General features: G+C 48.0%; 1 protein-coding gene across 1 annotated transcript in view; it reads left to right on the top strand.

The window, feature by feature from the left end:
- The first annotated feature begins 2,429 nt into the window (after positions 1 to 2,429).
- MAP2K4 (mitogen-activated protein kinase kinase 4) overlaps positions 2,430 to 19,736 on the top strand; it is an 85,717-nt gene continuing 68,410 nt past the window's right edge. Inside the window, exon 1 of the mRNA XM_065735103.1 lies at positions 2,430 to 2,709. Within this exon, the coding sequence (XP_065591175.1) occupies positions 2,610 to 2,709 (100 nt within the window). The 5' untranslated portion in view covers positions 2,430 to 2,609. The remainder of the gene's footprint in view (positions 2,710 to 19,736) is intronic.

Here is a 19,736-nt window from a genome sequence, read left to right on the forward strand (position 1 = left end):
TTTCAAAGAAAGGAATTACTTGTCTTGCATTGCTGTAGTGAACAGGAAAGGATATAAAGGATTTCAGCTCAGACAAAAAAGCTTAAGTTCAGCTTTCAGATAATGTCAGGATAGTAGCGTGCCAGAGCAGATTGCTGGGGGATGGTGCAAGCTTCATCACTGGAGGTCTTTAAGAACAGGTTGCCCAAACATCTGTCAGGACAGGTATTGTTGAGCCTCCCAGATTTGCAGGGCAAAATAAGATAAGCACTATAATCTTTACCTATGTAAACCGCATGCAGGTGGCATGAAGCAGAGGTGGCAGCCAGCTGTCAGCTTCCGACTTGCCAGCAGGCACTGAGTTTCTTTATTTTGACTTGTAAGATGTCAGCTTTGGGCTTGCACTCTTGATTAGAGCAGAAAAGAAAGCTTAAGAAGAGGGAAGAGAAAGGAAAGTTGTGGAATTAGAGGGAGATGCCTTCAGTGACAAGGACTGGACTGCACATGACCCCTGCTCAAGCCTTTAACTCTGTATACAAAGTCACATGGGTGAAAAAAGCAAACTTTTCAAAAGCAGCATCAACTGGCTTTGGAACACTTCAAAGCAAAAAAAAAAGCTGGAAGAAGCCTCAGGTGAGGGTCCTGAATTCTTCCCTTCTGTGCTGCTTTTAAACCAGGACTTTTACTTGGGTCCCATCTGACCAATGTTGCAGCTGCATTGTCGCCATGTTCCCACTGTGGAACCCCTGACGTGGGGACTGGACTTCCCATCTTTTCTTCAGCTCTCCACATTGCATTTATTTTGCCTGGCAGTCTGGTGACTCATCTCAATCTTGTTGCTGTCACAGCACCTGCCCTGCTTGCCTTGCTCAGCCCTGGGCCCTTGCTGCTGAGTCTGCTGCCTGTCTGCTGTGTTAGGCTCCACTTTGGTGACTCCTCCTTGCAAAGCCTATGTGCAGAGACTCCTCTTGTCCTGCATGCTCCCCGATGTTGGGGATGCAGAGCTGTAGGGCTGAGGTCCCACTCTTGACAAGAGTGAGGAGTCTCCTCTGGGAATAAAGGAGCAGAGGATAAGGAAACATCTAGAGACATGTGCTTGTGCTGCTGCATGCAGCAGGTGCTGTCGCCTCTGCTGCAGACTGGTCTGAGTGCCAGCACTGATTTGCCACAGCAGTGGCACCATTGCCACCAGTGGTGCTTGTGAAGACCACATGCAGGAAGTCCTTGTGGGAAGATCTGTGTGAGCACTTCCTGCTTCTGTCTCCAAAGCAGCAAAGAGAACAGACTGTACATGCAGCTTTAAGAGAGTCAGCAATGACTCCAGAGGAAACAGGCCGGGACAGGATGGGTTGTAGCCTAAGATCAAACCCAGCAAACATGTAACTGGGATGTGAGCCTGAGTTACATGAGGAGTGCTCTCTGCCATTTGTCCAGGGAAGCCGTATCAGCACAAGGGAGAAAGCTGACTGCAGTCCTTTTAGTGTGGAAAGGATGGAGCTGAAAGGGCAGATGATCAGAAACAGCTCTTTCATCAGTGGGTCTTAAATTATAAAGGAAATCATTTCTGTGATGAAGAAACAATGACTACTGTAGGTGAAGGAGGTGGGCTGGAAAGACAGCCCTTTTCTTTTGGGACAAATGTTATTGCTCCAGTCCCTGGAGCATGGTGCTATCCTTTAGACTAAGGCTGGAACAGAGGTTTGATCAGAAACAAGGCAGATAGTACATGCTGGAATGAACAGCAGCTAGTGGAGGAAATAAAATGATAATGATGATGATAATGACATCAACGGTAGAAGGAGGTTGATGCCCTGACTGTAATAGAAAACACAGGATGAAGTTAAGCTCTGCAGTGGCCAGGGAAGAGGTTTCAGGTAAGACATGAGAAGACAAGTTGGCAGGTAGCTGATGGTGTGAGGGAAAGGGTTGTGTTAAGAAACGTGGTACTGCTTGAACAAATTGCCGGCCCAGTCCAAGGAGAGAGATGAGAGACCAGGGAAATGAGAAGGTTGGGCACCCCTGGTCAAAGAAGTTCACAGGGTGAAACAGCGAGGCACGTTGTCACACTGGGATCATTGGACAAACGGGACTCCCGGAGGGAACGCAGCGGCCCAAAAGGGGATGAGTGGCCACTCCTGGTGGAAGTGGGCAATGTCACCCCGGTGGGGAGCACTGCAGGTGAAAGCAAGAGGAACGCGGCGCAGGGCTGCTGGGGGGACCGCGGCCAGGAGCCGGAGACACCCGCTACAGGCGGCTGCCCACCAGCAGCCGGCCGCTGCCCCCGGGGGGAAGGGAGCGCAGGGGAGCGCAGGTGGCTCCGCGTGAGGGCGGGCGGCGGGGAGGGGCCGCCCTGGAAGCGAGGAGCGGAGCGAGGCGCAGCAGACCCCGGGCCCGGCTGTCTACCTTAAGGGGAGAGAAGCGGCCCGGGCCAGCACCACCGCCGCCGCCGCGGAGCGTAGCTTAGGCGGCCGCGGGCGCCCCGCCTGGGAGGGGTTAAGCGGGAGCCCCAGCCCGGGGGCGGACGGGGAGGCTCCGGCGCCTGCTATACGGCGGCGGGGCTCTAGGTGTCCTGCCTGGGAGGGTCCCTGCTGCATTGCAGCCTACGCGCCGATCCGTCTCTGGCGCACACAATGGCGACTCCCAGCCCCAGCAGCGGCTCCGGCTCGGGCGGCGGGAGTGGACCGGGCCCGGGCGGGCCGCCGGCGCACGCGGCCGTCAGCAGCATGCAGGGTAAGCAGCCCCGCGCTAGGCCTCGGCACGGCCGCCGCTTCCGGGCCGGGCAGCGCCCCCCCCTCTAGGCCTCGGCGCGGCCCCACACCCCCGGCGGCGCGGCCCCACTCCGCCTGCGGCTCCGGCGGCCTTGAAGGGCCGGGCCGGGCCGGGCTGGGGGCAGCGGCCCCGCGGCTCTCTCCGGGCCCGGCGCGGCCGCTCCGGGGCGGGAGGGGCTCTCTCCCTTGGGCGCGGGCGCGCTCCCCGGGCTGCACGCTGGCGGGCCGGGAGCTGCCGAGCGCTTCGTCCGCAGGGTCGGCGGTGTCGGCTGCCCTGCGTCCCTCGGGCGGGCTGGGACCCGCCCCCCGGGGCGCGGGCCGAGGCCTCTCCCTCGCCGCTCCCTCGGGGCTGCCGACCGCCGCCGCCCGGCCCCCTCCCGCTGTGCTCTCGGGCCGCGGCCCGAGGGCTGCCCGGGAGGACGGACGGCTCTGCCCGCCGAGGGCTGCGTTCGGCCGCCTCGGTGCGTTTCCCTGCGGCGCTGCGGCCCGGAGCAGCCGGCTCCCTGTGGAGGGGCTGGGGAAGGAGAGGCCGTGAGGAGGGAGACAAAGGCCGGGGGGTCTCGCCGTGGCTCCCCTCTGCGCGTTTTGCCTTCCCTGGGCCGCCCCTCTCCCCGGCTGGCGAAGTACCGCAGGAGACCGCAGGCTGCGGCCGCGTGGGGTGTGTGCAGCACTGCCCCAATGGAACTCGGGCGCTGAGGGTCTGGCCTGGCAGGGGGAGTGCGCCGGGGCACGCGGCGGGTGGCTGTCAGACCGAGCCCTGGGGAGGGTGGGCCGCAGCCCGAGGAGGGCTGTGTTCTGCTGCGGCCCCAGCTGGGCTCCTCGGTGCCTCTTGAGCCTGCATGTCTCTATGTGTTTGTCTGCAGACAGATGTTTAAGTAAAAACATTTTAATGGTGAACTTGTGGTTTATTTTGTTGTTGTTTTATTTTGATGGAAATGTATGGTTATAGCCTGTGGGGTAACGTTTCTAGCCTTCCCATCTGCATTTGCAGGTGGCAGAGTATTCTTGCAAAAACCATTGGTATCCACTTTCAGAAAGTCACAGTGAATACCTTTGGAGTATTTACTTTAAAGTTACACCACAGAAAAATACTGTGTGCTCAGGCAGTGTTTTAACTGGTGTCAGTCTGAGGCCAAGCAGTGCAGGTTTATGAGTTTTTTTTAATTTGATAGAAGAATGGCAGTACTAAGGTACTGAGAATGGCAGTACTTTCCTTTTTAGAAAATACAAGAAGGGATGCTTGTGATCTCTGTGGTGATGGCAGAAGCTCACAGTTTGCTATAAGTCTGTGTTCTGTGCTGCTGGGGCAGGTGGCACCGATGCAGTGGCTGACCAGGACCTGTTTCAGTGGAGAGCTGATTACATAAACTTCAGAGTTTTGTATTCTTGGAATCAGATGGTGAATTTTCACTGTCTGCAGCTTCTGCTGTGTGAAGGTCCCATGTTTGCCAGGCCAAGGAGGTACTTGTTGGGTGCCAGGAAGGCAATGCCATATGTTTTTACAGTACACTTCGAAAACCACAATCTCAAGCCTCTTAACGTAAAGTATACAGGTTAAATGAAGGTGTAGTTGTGCTAAGGCCAGAAATAGCTGTGTTGTAGTGTTGTTATAACTTCAGTGCTGAGCCCTTTATTTCCACTTGACCCATATTTATGAGTTATTGCTGTGAATCCTGTGTATCTTCAGGGCTGAGGTTAGCTCTGTGCTGTCACAAGGACTTCTGATGCAGTATAGGTTTGCAATGACAGAAATATCCAGTGAGGGAGGACAATCATTTTCTTTGTATTTCCTTGAAAGTGTCTATTTAGATGTGAATTCATAGACAGACCAGTTTGAAGGTATGCTGATGTTTGCAGTGAAATCTGGTGTTAAATAAGTAGTTGTTTGGGTTGTTTTTTTTGTTGTTTTTTTCCTTAAGTTATCAGATGTGTTGAGGTGCTGTGGGAGGAGCTGAGGCCTAGAGACCCCAAGCAGCCTCAGGAGTCCTTGTGACAGAGGTGAGTGCATGGCTGTCACAGTGGTGGTGAAGTCCTGAAGCTGTCAGGGAGCTCCTTACCAGAACACTGGCTGCACAAGATGAGGGGAGCTCTGCAGGAGGGGCTGTTCAGCTCTGCAGGTGGCTCTGTCTGAGTTGGTGGCACCTGCATAGGTCATGCTGCCCTGCAAATTGCCATGGCCTCATCCCCAGTGTGCTTCCCTGCTCTCCCTGGTGCTGGCTCCCCGCCGACACCAGTGTCTCTGCAAGCTGAGTGTCACAAAATTAATCTGAAAGCGGTGTGTTGCATTTTCTCTCTTTTGGATGCCCAGCAGTCTGCTTGTGGTGGGGCTGGGTAAGCACTGATGCAAGGGATGCTCAGGACTGCATTGCTGGGTGGGGACAGAAGTAGGATTGCCTCAGTGTTGGTATAATTGGTTTGGATGGTATGACAAGGTAGCAGAGAAGTCATTAAACTGCAGAGTAATTATAGTAAAAAAAAAAGTGAAACAGCAAGTTTTGATGAGTTAATTTTCAGCCAGAAACGTTCTCTAACCCAACTTGTGTAACTGCTGCTGTGAGGGAGGCTATAGAAGAGAGTGGTTGGAAGAGGGGACACCCACAGTTGGTGTGACTGTGAAGTTCTCTCACCCCAGACAGAGGTGGTTTCTGGAGGCCCACAAGCTTTGTAGTCCAGCAAAGTGTTGCTTCAAGTCTTTGTGCCCATCGCATTCTGCATGTCCGGCTTTGATCCCGTGTCTCCATGGCTGATAGCATTTGCCATTGTTGCCCATTCATGTGGGAACTTCACTCCTTCCCAGAGAATCCCCCTGGCAGGTGTGGTTTGTAGTGCTGTGTTCAGTGCATGGTTGACAGATCAGAGACAGAGGAGAGCTGGAATCTTAAGTATTAAAAATAGGCTTTTACTTCTGCTTTTCTTTTTTTTTTTTTTTTTTTTTTTGAGGACAAATAGTGGCCTGTTTGGACACACTGATGGTGTGAGAAATTGCTTTCCCTCTTAGTTATGTGCAGTGTTAGAAGCCCAGTTTTGTGTCTTGATTGTTTTGTGAACAAAGCAGGTTCTGTGGGAAGTAGGATATCCCACTTTGAGAATGATTTTTGGAAAATGTAAAAATGAAAGCACAAGGATGCAACAGTAATCTGAGCAATTTTGTGTTCCTCGTATTGATGGAATTGGAGATAACATCAGCAGTAAAGACTATGTAGAAAATTATCCTTTGAAGAATTATGCTATAAAATTTAGGAATTTAATTTTTTCAAAGGTGTAGGTAGAATTTTAACTGGGAGCTGAGAAGTCAGTCACCATATCTCTAGAGTCAAAGAGCTATTAGCACTTGTGACTGTGTTGTGCATCCGACTCCTGCATTCAGCATCCCATGAGCACTGGGGCCAAAGCAAGGCTTCCCAGAGTGCTTGCTGTTTCTGGTGCTGCTGCCTTTGTGAGTGCAGGGAATGAGCTGGGCAGCTCCTGGCAGCAGGAGGAAGAAGACGAGACCCTGGTGCTGACCCTGTCTGATTCTGGACCTGCCAGGGCACAATGTGGGTACTACCTCTGCTGTGTGGTCAGTGCCACACCAGCAGTGAGTGGGCTCATGAGCCTGTGCAAACAGGGACTGGTGGTGGCCCTGCAGGCAAGGGAAAGGCTGGTGGGTGGACCTACCTCTCCATCTGTGTGAAGAAAGCGAGGGAAATGAGTACTGCTGTACATGGCAATTTGCTTAAGGAACCTCAAAAAATGGAATTTAGGGAACAAGAAGGTGGTCAGGAGGCAAAGAGCAGTGTGAGTAGCAGGTTAGGTATAAAGCAATGTTTGAAGAGCCAATGAAAATGCCATTGATACTGTAGATTAGAAAACAAAGAAGATAGAAAAGAATAAGATAAAAAAGAGGAGAGGAGAAGATTAATTCTTGTCCTTAGTAAGTGATACACAGTAGATAACGTATAGTTTATTAATGACGTGTTATTCTAGTGTAGGCAAAGTGAATTATATCTTTAGCAAATGGCAACTGGTTGAATAAAATAGAAAGTTTACTGCAGTTATCTGTGCCCACAAAGAAATTATAAAACTGGTACATCAACATAGGCTGCTGTTGTAAATTGACAGTTGCAAATTTGTCAGATCGATGTGGCTATATCAGTTTGGTAGTGTTTGCTTTCATTGTGGGAGGTAAAGACCTTTGCCTGGTGAGCAAATGGGCATACTTCAGTTTGTATCCACAAACTCATCCCTGTGGTGTAGCTCTGCCAGGCCGTGGCTGGCCTCCCATCTGTGTGCTTGTATCTGAGTGTGCCTTTGTGTGGTACTGCATGTATTGGTAAGGATTAGCTTTTGCATTCCAACTTTCCATTTGGTTTACTTGTCATCAACTGACATTTTCAGTATATCTGCTTTCCTAGTAAAGGGGCAGTCCAAAAATGCTAGTTAAGTCAGGTGGTAGGAGATTTGTCTGTTACTCTATGCTGACTCGATGGAGCTGACAGAGTGGGAAACACCATTGTCTGTCAATACAAGGACCATACGGTGGGAGAGAGGAGTGCTGTGAGGAAGCAAAAAAACCCCAAAAATCCCTTCCCCCAACTCTCTGAGCTTAACTTTACTAAGAAGACATTCCCAAATTTGAATCAATTCATAGTCCTTATGGGTATGGAGTGAAACATTAATTATGGGAGACTTGTGTAACTACATCAAGCCATACATGCATCAGGCAAACGTAACCACCTTGTTAGTGTCATGTAGTTGGGCATGGTTGCTGCTTTTGAAGTCAGACATCATCTGTTGGATTTCAGCTTGATAAAATACTGTGGAGGCTTGCTCCCTTGATGGGAAGGGTGGCTGCTACAGCCAGTAGAGGCTGGAAGGAAAAACTGTGAGAGAATCTGCTTGGGGTGTTTGTGTCACACTCTGCCCTGTGGGCAGGAGTCAGCAGCAGCAGTCCATCCAAGTTTCACCACAATGATGTTTATTAAGAAGGTTAAAAAAAAATGTCTGAATGGCTGTTCTGCTTCTGGCACTCTCTCAAAGAACGTGTTGATATGGACTGTCTTTCACATGGTGCTGGTTGTGTTCCCAGATCTGATGCACCTTATTTAAAATACACTGTGTTGTATTCCTCCTTAGCATGCTTTTTTGTTGTTGTTGTTATTCTGTCTGTGTGCTGAGACCACAGCATCCCCTGTGGGGAGGTGGAGGTGGCTGTGCTGAGCAGCAGTGGGAGCTGAACATCTTCCTTGTGATTGTGGGGTTGTCACATAGTTCCTGAGGCATGGGTGCTTCCTTGGCTTCCTGCTCGGCATAGATTATTATTGTTGTACAGTCTGACTAGGAGAGGAGAACAAATGTTTCTTTAGGTGTTAAACCTGATGCTGTGTGATTTGGTTCTAGCATCTCTTCTACAAAGAGAAACTCAGTCTCTGTCGAGGTACCAGTCACCTGCATCTTTAAGTAAACTGGTCTAGTATTTATTACATCTTTAAGATGATTTTTATTCATATCATTTTAGTTGATGTATAGTGATAGGTGCTGGCAGTGTTGTCACAACCCAAGGAGTCTCCTTGGGCAGCTGTTGAGTTTGCCAGCATGACTCCCACAGCACCTTGCTCTGGCCGGCTGGCATTCCCTGCACAGGGCCCTGGTCTTTCTCTTTATAATGTTCCAGAAGAGATGTATGAGCAGTAGGTAAATGCAGTGCCTGTTAGTCACTGAAAAAAAAAATGCTTCCTTTTTAAAAAGTGTGTTGCTGTAGCTGGATTAATTAATGTGCAGTAGTTAACTCATGGTAAATCCCCAGGGATATACATTGCCTGCACTTCTGCTGTTCAACTCACATGAACACAGTGCCTCTTCTGGGCTTGGACATCAGGGCAGCTGGAGCAGGGCTGTCCCTCTGTGCACGTGGGTCTTCGGTGGTGTTGGTGCTTCTGTTTGGAGGGCATTTGAAAAAGATTCTGAGGCTCAGCCCTTTTAGCAGGCAATTGAACTTAGGTGTTCAAGGTGACTCGGCAGTGGTTTTAAGAACCTGTGACTGTGGGCACCCCTAGCAACAGTCTGCCTGTTAAGACTCAGTGGCACCTGCACTGTCCTGGCCATACTGCTCCCATCCTACCAGGGATAGCAGCCCTGACCCTGCAGTGGGGCAGGATGGCAGTCATTCATGTGGTTTAACGCTGTAAACTTTGTGCACACAGGGGACAGGAGGGATCCATTTTGTATTAAAGCATATACTGCTCAATAATGGGGCACAGCCCAGGTAGAAGTGTTGGGCTGGCCTGGGCATCTGCATCTGGAAGCTGGTATTCTGGGCAGGTTGCATGTCTGATTTCACTTTTAACTTTTCACTTTGCTCTGTTTTAAATTAGCCTGAACTGTGTCTTGTGGGCACCTGCAGGAGGATATCAGGATCCCTACTACCTGCTCCTTTCTGGTGTTGGGGAGAGGATTCAGACTGTGCTATGTGTTTCATGGTCTGCTTAGGTGCCTCATAGATCAGAGTGAGTTTTGCACTTTGCGCAGCAGTGCTGTGCTTATGTCTCTCTGTGGTTAAGCTGAAAGGTTGAAACATGGGTTTTATCAGATGCCATAGACTTCTTTAAGTTTCTGTGTGTGATTATGAATGCTTTTGGAAGAAGATTGGACTGTAATTAAGTGAAGGTCCTTGCAGAAATCTTTGCACAGCCTGCTGGGTGCCTGCTCCCTACTTAGACATCGTTTACCAGAATTTGCATCAGGACCATCATATGATGGCGCAGAGCATCTTCCAAAATGTGTGACCTTGCCTCCTGAGGCCGTGGCCTCAGTGGAGTAAACTATGCTCTTGCTGTTGGTGAGGAGACACAGCATGGTGTTGCCAAGCCTCTGCTCTGTCTGCCTCCCAGTTCTGCTTTGAAATAAGGCACAGTTCTTATGAATATGCGCAGTAACTTTGTGCTTAGCAGGGTACAGCACATTAGCTTTTGTATGAGCACCAAGGGAGACAGGAAATATGTATATTGCACAAATTGCATGTTTATTAGCTGTTAGAGTGATATCCTCTTCTCCAAATGGAAGCCTTTGTATGTGCCCTTTCCTGGGGGCAGAGTGAGTCCTTCAAGAAGTAGTCAACTTGCACTTATCATGGAGTGAACAAAGAGTCCAAGTGCCAGGAATTAGTCTGTGTTTTGAATAATTTATCTGATCTTCCTGAGATGCTTCAGGAGATACCCTTTGGCTGAAGGAGGACAGCTGTTGGGAGCAGGCACAGCTGAGCTGGAAGGGAATCAATCTTTTTATCATACTTTGTCCAGACTTCTTTTCTGTAGACCAAAAGGGTTTTATGGTTTGCTTTGGACCTGATTCTCTGAACTGAATTAGACATCACTTTGCTTTCGGACCAGAGAGCAAAGTGTTTGTACTTTGGAGAGGTTTGTGGACAAAGATGAAACAGTTTCCTTTAAAAACACGTCTGTGTTTCTTTGACCTGGGAGGGGCTATGGAATAAGATAAAAGCATTGCATTTGGAAATCCCTTCTGGGGAGCAATGGGACCATGTCCCAGTTTTCCTGTAAAGACTGCTTCCACTGTGGAGCAGTGTCAGTGCAGGACCTGGTCTCATGCCAAGTAGTTGGGAACCTTGCCCTACCTTTGATGTCCATGTCTTTCCTCATGTCCCACATGGAAACTTGGGTGGGGGGAAAGCAGGAAGGAGGGGAAGATGGAGTAAGAGGATGATCAGAACCACTTTGTGGAACTGGTCAAGACTGGAAGTCTGGGGCAGAGAGATGGAGTGGCTGTTGTCCAGAGCTGAGCAATCAGAAAGAGCTTGGCAGCAGGCGTGAAGATTGAGAAGCAGTGGTGTATCTGACCATACCCTTGCACTGGAGGGACATGATTTGGCATTTGATTTGTGACTATAGCTGCTTTTTTCCTGCCCTATGAAAATACACTGTAGAGAAAGGAATGTGTGAACACAGGTTGTATTTCAGGGAAAACATTCAGGGAAAATATTTATTTCTGGGGATGGTCATTTGCTTTAATATAGACAGGTCTCAGTCACAACTGACTTGAATTTGAGCCCGTATCAGAAGTGGCAGCAAGAACCCTGCTTCATCAACTTGCCAAGGGTTTGAGCTGCTTCCTGCGAGATCCCAGGGCATGCTGCTGCTCTCAGCACGGAGATGGGCTTTAGGAGCAGCTTGACCATAGTGTAATTTTGACTGAGTAAACAGAAGCTTTCTGGGAAGTTCTTGTTGGGTTTCTCATTGAAGTGTGATTTAATACTGACTTCTTTGGCAGTGAGTCTCTGACTGCCCAGCACTCATATTCTCCAAGTAACCCTGTGCTGGTATGTCCTGAGTATCTGAGACACAAACCAAACCGTGGGATGCAGGATTTTTTTTTCATCTGTAGCAGTCTTGTGGCTGTGCTTTCTTCCAGATATGTACCTGTTGTTAAAATCCAAAAGTTGCCACTGCAGTGTCTGCTGAAAGAGTCTGCTCCCACTACTCTGGATCTTACATGAGTAGGAGTTATGAAGAAAACCTGCAGTGACCGTATGGAGTAATTTTGCCTAGTGCTTCAGAGCAGTGAAGAAATGAATATACTCTAGAAGAAAAGCTCCCCAGTCCAAAACATGGTGGTTGTTTTATCTGTTTATGATTTTGATATTATGCTCCATGTTAGGACAAAAAGAAAGCAAAAGCCCTTGGAAATCTCTCTTAGAAAAAAATAAATAAATTCTCAGAATGGGAATGCAGTGGGAACGTTCCTTCCCAGCTCTTCCCTGCGCGCACGTGCTGCCGGGCTGGCACAGACTGACATCTGTGCTGTCCCATACAGCCCAGAGATCCCACCACAGGTTTAGCGTTTTGTTGCCTTTCTGCCACAGACTCCTTGTAAGCACGCCAGGTTCCTCTTTGAAGCAGTGTACATGCCCTGTTCTGCTCTGGTTCCTGGGGATGAACGGAAGGATTTCAGTCAGTAGGTAGAAACGTGGTTTCAGTGACCAGACGATGTGGATTTCTTGACAACTTGGTAACTGTTGAAAACTAAAGATGAGAGAAGATCAACATACATGCTGCTGCTCCTTTCTTAATGCCTTGTACTTGGATGTGGTTCAGTGTTCCTATCCTGGCATGCCTTTGTCTGAACTGAAGGAACCAACCTCTGCCACCCTTTCTAGGAAACAGATTATCTGTTCTCAGTGTTAGGAATTTTTTTTTGCAATGAGTTTGGAGTTGATTTTGTCGTAGTGTTCCTGCAGCCTTTCACGTGGCAGGGCCGAGGCCGGGTGCAGGGTGGTGCCTGCAGCTGCTGTGCTTTGTTCTTCTTTGGGACCGCACTGAGAGCCACAGTAGCAGAATGAGGTGGTGCTGGCGCTGGGTTTGGATCAGCACTGAATACAGATGAGCACAACGTCCCTGATTCTGGGGATAAACAGCAGAAGTTGAGAGTTCTGCTGTAGTTGAGAAACCTCAGTCTCAAACCATGTGTTGCAGGTCAGTTTTCTCTGGGTGAAGACTTGGGGCAGGGGATAAGCAGTGTTGTCTCTGGCTGTTGGTTGTACTCAGATGGCTGGGAGGGTTAGAAACTTTTCTTTGTACTGCTCTGACATCCTTGGAAGAAATTTTGCAGCTAGGGGAATACTTTAATATACTGTATGACACTCAAGTTTTGTATGCAGAACTGATGCATGATTGCCTTTTTTAAGGACCTTTGAGTGAGAAGGAGTTAACGGGGATAAGGACAAGGGAAGAAGACAGCTGGATCTGTGTTGGGGCTACTGGCTGGTATTTTTGCTGCAGTCTTCTGTTACCCAGTGTGAGACCATGGGGATTAGCTGGGCAGACTCCCAGGCTCCTTCCGTGCTGAAGACCTGCCTGCCCTCTGCACAGGGGTGAAACTTTTTTCCAAGTGTTTTCAAAAGCTGAATGGCTTGAGGAATTTTTTTTTAATGCTGTGGTGCTCATTTCTTCAACAGCAAAGCTTTGTTTCTTCCCCTAGTTGAGAGACCTTTAAAAAAAAAAAAACAACAACAACAAAACAATACTTGTATAACGCTCAAAGGAATCATGTCTGGCATGGCAGCTTATAAGAATGAGGCTAAAAGGAAAGTAAAGGAATGATCTGAAAGAAAACAAGCAGTAGATTAAAGTGGCATTACCGATTTCTGAACATGAAAATATAATCAGAGTATCTGTCCATAGTGCAGCTAACAGCTTGGCAGCATGCATGCCTGTCCTTCAGCTGGGAACTGAGAAACAAACACTGAGTAAAGCAGAGGTACAGGGCTGAGCCAGGGGAATGGGAAGAAATTTTAAGTCACAATAGTGAACTGACAAGCTGAGTCCCTTTGTAGGGAGGAAAAGGAACTTCTCTTGTGGAACAAAATCCTGTTTTTTCATTTCCATTCCCCCTTGAAGATTTTGATGTTATCCTCCAACCAGGTGGCTGGCTGAAGAATTTTTTAAATTTTGACTGATGCACTTGTTTTATTGTTATTAATTTAATTTCAGAGTTTTTACATTATCAGGCTTAAGTGGGTAATTTTAATTACTGTTCTTTTCTTCTTGCCCTCTGAACATACTGCTGCTCTACTTTCATTGCTCATTGGTTATTTTTAAGATTTTGCACGCTATTAGAGAAAAATGATTAAAACCAATGAATTCTTATTCACTTTGTTGGGGCTGCTGGTGGGAGGGGACATCAGTTATGGTAGGGATCACAGTGAAGTCTGCAGCTGACAGCAGAAATATGTTGTTAAACATGCCATGATGCATTGAAGATGGCACCAAGTTAGGCACAGGTGTTGATCTTCTGAAGGTGGGTATGCTCTGTGGACCCTACAGAAGCATCTAGATAGGCTGCATTCATGGGCTGAGGCCAACTGTGTGAAGTTAACAAGATGAAGTGCTGGGTCCTGCACTTGTGTCATAACATCATGCAACCCTACAGGCTGAGAGAAGAGTGGCTGGAAAGCTACCTGGCAGAAAAGAAGGCCAATGGCGTTCTGTCTTTTCTTAGAAATAGTGTGGCCAGTAGAAGCAGGGAAATAATTGCCCTTTGTATATGCCTATGGTAAGGCTGCACCTTGAGTACTGTGTTTGGTTTTGAGCCCCTCACTACAAGAAAGACAGTGAGCTTCTGGAGTGTGTCATAAGAGGGGCAGTGAAGCTGATGAAGGGCCAAGAGAATCAGTCTTATGGGGAAGGTGGGGTTTCAAGGAGACTCAGGGGAGACCTTATTGCTCTACAGTTAACTCAAAGGAGTTTGTGGTGGGGTGGGGCCAGTTTCTTTTCCTAATTAACAAGCAACAGGGCAAAAGGAAATGGCCTCAAGTTGTGCTGGGAAGATTTAGGTTGGATATTAGGAAACATTTAATCACAGAGAGTTATGAAGAACAGAATCACAGAATTGTAGGGGTTGGAAGGGACCTATAGAGATCATCGAGTAGAAACCCCCTGCCAGAGCTGCTCCCAGCCCAGGTTGCACAGGTAGGCATCCAGGCAGGTCTTGAATGTCTCCAAAGAAGGAAACTCCACCACCTCTCTGTACGGCTTGTGCCAGTGCTCCGTCACTGCACTGTGAAGAAGTTCCCACACACATTTGTGCAGAACTTCCTATGCTTCAGTTTTGTGGGCATTTCCTCTTGTCCTATCACCACACACTGCTGAGAAGAGTCTGGCCTTGTCCCTTTGCCTCCCTCTCAGATATTTGTACGTGTGGATCACATCCCCTCTGAGTCTTCTTTTTTCAAGGCTGAACAGACCCAGGTGTCTCAGCCTTTCCCCATAAGGGAGGTGTTCCAGGCCCTTTATCATCTTTGTAGCCCTCTGCTGGACTCTTTCCAGGAGGTCTGTCTTTTTTTTGTGCTGGGGAGCCCAGAACTGGACACAGTACTCCAGGCCTCACCAGGGCAGAGTAGAGGGGGAGGATCATCTCCTTTGACCTGATGGCCATGCTCTTTTTAAAGAACAGGATGCCCAGGGGAGTAGTTGAGTCACCATCCCTGGAGATATTTAAACAATGTGCAGGTGTGGTGGTTAAGAACATGGTTTAGTGGTGGACATGGCAGTGCTGGGTTAACGGTTGGACTCGGTGACCTTTTGCGGTCTTTTCCAACCTAAATGATTCTGTGATTGTAGAACAGGCTGCAGGGGCTGATTGGGACATTGCAAATGCCATAGAAGAAGGTCTGTTTCCATGTGCTAGGCCAGCAGTGCTGGTGAGGGCTGGGTGGATCAGTGCTGCTGCTGGCAGAGTGTGTGTGGCCCACCATGGGGCAGGCCTGTGCTGTTGCTCCGGTGTCCAGCAGGCTCTGGCCTGGTGCTTGTTGTGTTGCTGCAGTGCCCATCACTGGCATCATGTCCAGGTCTCCTTTGAGCAGCTCTTGAATTCCTGTCCTTAATTTGTCAGCTTTAGAGGTAAAATGGTCTTAAATGGCAGCTGGCAGCTTCCAGAGATGGCATGCATGTGCGTTGGTGCCTGCTGGATCACAGGTGGCTCCTGCAGACATTGCTGGGTTGTCTGTGTGGGGGAGCAGAGGAGTTGCAGCGTGGCTGTGCCAGCTCTAAAATGTGGTTGCATGTGCAGCCAGCCAGACTGTACATGCTCAGATATCACCGAGCAGCCTTGAGGAACACCTTGGCTTTTGGGAGAAAAAACAACCTCTTTAGTTTTCAAGAATGTTATGTTTTACCGCTGAACTCTCATGATAGTTCTTTTCAAGCAGTTTTCTTAAAATGATCGCACAGTAGTTACTGTTTGAATTTTATTAGCACCTTAAGGAAACTAAAGCTACTTGAAATAAACCATCTCTGGGCTCTTGAGACTGGTTTATGAAATGATGAATCCTGAAATGATGGGGTTGCTCTACAGTCGGTCTGTTAATCTAATAAACATGTTTTATGTATGATTTTAGAGTTAATTAATGAATTTTGAAACAAAAAATGATTCTTAAGTGACGCGCTTCTTTGACTTGCAGTAAATGAACAAGAACTTGTCTCTTTTGCTTTAGGCTTTCAGATAAACTTCTGTGAAAAAGCACAAAGTAAGCTACACATTTTTATAGTATTATCCTGCTTTTTTTATATCAATCTTGGTACTGGGAATGTGTCCACTTTCTATTCCAACTAACCAACTATGGCAGTCCTACTCCTAAGAGAGCTTCCATTTTTCACACTGCTGCTAAAACAAAGCAAAGTTAAGCCATTCAAGAGATTGCTCATTGCTGTACTGCTTTTCCTGTAACAGGAGAGGAGCACTGGAAGCACACAGCTGAATGAATGGTGTGTGGAGTGCTGGAAACGTGCTGCCTGCTAAATTGCTGAAATACAAGCTAGGTGGGGTTCGGCTGTTGGATTTGTACTCATTAAAACTTGCTCTGATCCAACACCTGACTTACATTCCTTCATACGGGGGTCAGGAGTATAATCTGATATGTGAACACCTCAGATTGCTGTCTCTAGAGCCAGCATCTATCCTGCCTCCCGTGACCTTTCTGTCTGTGCCTCTCTTCACGAGGGGCTTCCAAAGGCAGGGAAGGGGCAGGCCCCGCAGTGCCGGTCTGGGGTGACTAATGGAAGCTCTGCAGAATCAATGTTTTCATTCTCTGTCATTGCCTTATGTTTTGTGTTGCTCTGTCATACCATCAAAGTAAGCAATAAGGTTTTAGCTTTGCTAGAAACCAAGTCTCTTCTTATCCTGAATTGTAGAAATTTGTTGACTGTGTGTTTCTTTGAATTTGCATTCAGAATTTTTTTTTCATTTGTGCTTGACATGCATATTTGTTACAGCTACAGAGAGAATTATTCATTTTTGACTAGTCGGTGCCTTTGGACTTCATCTCAGTGTACTTTGTGACCACTGTTAAGACAGATTTCTCCTGAAGCATCTGTGTATAGGAAAACCTTTGCTGTGTGTAGCTTGTGCAGACCAACACTTTCTGTGTTAGAAAAACTGAGGAGGACATTTGCTCCCATGTTACGGAGTGGAGTGATGTCGGAATTGCTCCCCTAAGGCGGGGTTGGAGTGCACCTTTATCCTTCATTAGTTTTCTGTTAGTATGGAACATACAAACCCATTTTGCAAATCAGGCCTGTGTGGCAGAATTGGAATTAAACTTCTAGACTTTTTCTGGTGAATGCCCAAGATGACAACTACTGAAATGTGGAAAGAGATGAGAAAAATCAGGCACCCAAGGGGAGCAGTTGGCTGCTGAGCTGCGCACAGTGTTAACGGCTGTGCAGGTGAGGCGGAGCTGCAGTGGGGTTTGCTGCTGGCAGCTGCTGACATGCAGCGTTTCAGATGAGACTTCCCTGTTTAATGAAGTTGATTAAAATTTATTTAGAACAATGTCTTGCTTTTGTATTCAGTCTTTTACAATTTCCAGTTGTTTGGCACATTAAAAGCACTGTAAATGCTTCTGCAGTGTTTTAGTTATTTCCACAGCAGTGCCCTTCCTCTGGAGCTGGGATCCGTTGACAGCAATGGGCAGCCCTTGCTTGTTGTGGCAGTTGAGATCTGGAATAAAATGAAAAATGCCATTTCTGAGATAGAGGAAAAAAAAAGGCTTTGTCATCAGAAGCTTTTGTGGAATAATGAGATTTTGCAGCACTTGGCGGCAGTAGGGTTTGCAGGGAAGGGAGTTTGTCATTCGCCCATTGCAGGAGTGGATGACCTCTGAGGCTTCAATACAGCAAGCACAAAACAGCAGCAGATTCTTTTTGGTCATTGTGTTTACTGAATGCATTGATGACCCAAAGGCATAGGAGAACATGTGAGTGGTTGTGTCAAGGCAGGAGGAGACCATGCAGCTCATCTTGTCTCTGCGTGGGGTTGGAGGTGTGGGCTTGAGGACAGCAGGTAACAAAACATTCTCGTGTATCTGTGGATTTCTGATTTCACTTTTCTTTGAGGTGTAAATTTGTTCATGTTCCCAGCTACTGAAGTGCTGATAGTGCTGCTTGTCTGATGGCAGTGCGTGTTGCAGCCATGCCCTGGGAATGGGTTGCACAGAGGTGGTGCCAGGAGCTCCCTGCAGCCATGCCCCCAGATTTGAACACCTCTGTTAGATGGCTTTGCTGAACTGTGAGCTGGGAGATCTGAGTGCAGGTAGGTCAGAGCTGGGAGGCTGTGAGCATTGTGAGCACAGTAGTGCCTCACTGTCTGAGCCCTGCTGTTCTCATAAATGGTGAAAGTGCACGAGAGAGAGGTTGGATCCATGGAGTTGGATACGTGGGGTACGTGGGTACTTGGTTGCTGGGGACTGCCTGGGGAGTGCAGTGCACTCGGGCTGTGCTGGGCAAAGTGCAGCAGGAGCAATGTGGGATACCTACCTGGAGGGGCATCCCACCTGCAGCCTGTAGAGTACAGATCTGCTTCCCAAAGCGGGGTGGTTCTGCAGAGGTAACCCCTGTTGTGCATCAGATCTTTACTGGTCCTAGTGGTGTTGCTGCTGGAGCAGGAGCAGCAATGTGGGCAGTGGGTGCCAGCCTGAAGAGGTGGCACAGAGCTGTGGTGGTGGTGACTGGTTTCCTTTTTTAGACTCGGGATGAGTGAAGTAAGAAGTCAGCTATTAGGAAGGTACAAGATTGGGAAAATTTTCTTCACAAGGAAAGTACAGGGCTTCCTTGTGCCAGAAATTGATCACAGCAAAGACAGGTTTTGACATAGAGTGTTTTCCTTTGCAGTACTGTTGACTGATGCGTAGTGACAGTTTGATCGCCTGAATTATCCCCTAAGGTATTTTGTAATTGTATTCTTTTCTTAAAGCTGAAGTGTTAGGAGCATTAGCTGACTTTGTGCACATTATGTATACATGTCACATTTATTTTTCTAAAGAGATTGTAATCAAAACAGTTCACATGTTTGTGAGTCCCCTAGCCTACTTTGGCTTTCTGATCTACAGATGAATTTTTAGGCTGTTTTCCAGCTTAGTGAGAATGACAGGAACTGTTGTTTTATTTCTCTTCAACTGCATGCTGTTGGGCGAGGCAGGAGTTCTATTGATTTTTCTGTTGAGCTGCCTTGGAGAGATCAAGGCAGTGAAGTGTCATTTTATTAATAAAGCACTGAACCAGGGGGAAAGGTGACAGCGGATCAGCTTCCTGCAGCTGCAGTGGGACGTTGTGGTTTCGCTGCCTCCCTGGGCTGCTGTGTCTGGAAGGCCTGGCCCAGCAGCTCTGCTTCCTTGCACTGCCTCTGGGCTGGGCCTGCATGCTGCTCAGGGCGGCTTCTTTCCCATTTGTTGTTTGCTGATAACTTTGTGTGCTGAAAGAAAAACACTGCTCGCTGCAAGAGGAGAGGAAATGGTCAGGGCCTGTTCTTTCTTTTGCATTGTTTTGGTCTTTTTTCTTCCTTTTTTTTAGATGTTACAACCATCAAAACTCTTCAAAATGTGTTTCCAAGACTTTAAGTATTACAATTGCTTGTTAAGACACTGCGGTGTTAATGTGACGTTAAAGGGATGCCACAACAGAGTATGTTCTTGCAGGCTTGCTGTTCTGCATTGGCTGCCGTGCAGGATTTCTGTAACGATGGTGTGATGTAAGATGGCATGTGTGAAGTGGCAGCCACTGCACTTCATGGCAGCAAGACCTGTGCTTTTGTGTGGTTTCATGTCAGCTGCTTTTTCTGGTTTTGCTCTGATAACCAGTCAACCTCCTGTATGTAACTGTGTGCTCTGAGTGCTCTTTCTGAACTTTTATCGTGTTTGATACAAAGTGCACTTCAAGGGGCACCTGGGACTTAAATGTAAAGTAGTGTGTTGCCTAAGAGCGATCTTAAAGCACCTATGTTGTCCAGTTTCCTGCTTTGTCATGGTTAGGGCATTTCCAGATTTTCATGTGGCTGTTTCTGAAGGAATGAGGGTGTCCGCAGAGGCACTGAGACTGTCCTGTGTGCCAAGCAAGGGCATTACGGAATGACACAGTGTTTGGTAGGCTGGAGTCCCTTTAAATTCTCATGCATGTTTGCATGCATCCTTAAAGGTCCCTTCACTGCAACACTGCTGTTCTGTCT

This window comes from Cyrtonyx montezumae, unplaced genomic scaffold, assembly GCF_038088225.1.
Source record: "Cyrtonyx montezumae isolate F1298 unplaced genomic scaffold, pur_monq_1.0 scaffold_19, whole genome shotgun sequence".
In the NCBI taxonomy this organism is placed as follows: Eukaryota; Metazoa; Chordata; class Aves; order Galliformes; family Odontophoridae; genus Cyrtonyx; species Cyrtonyx montezumae.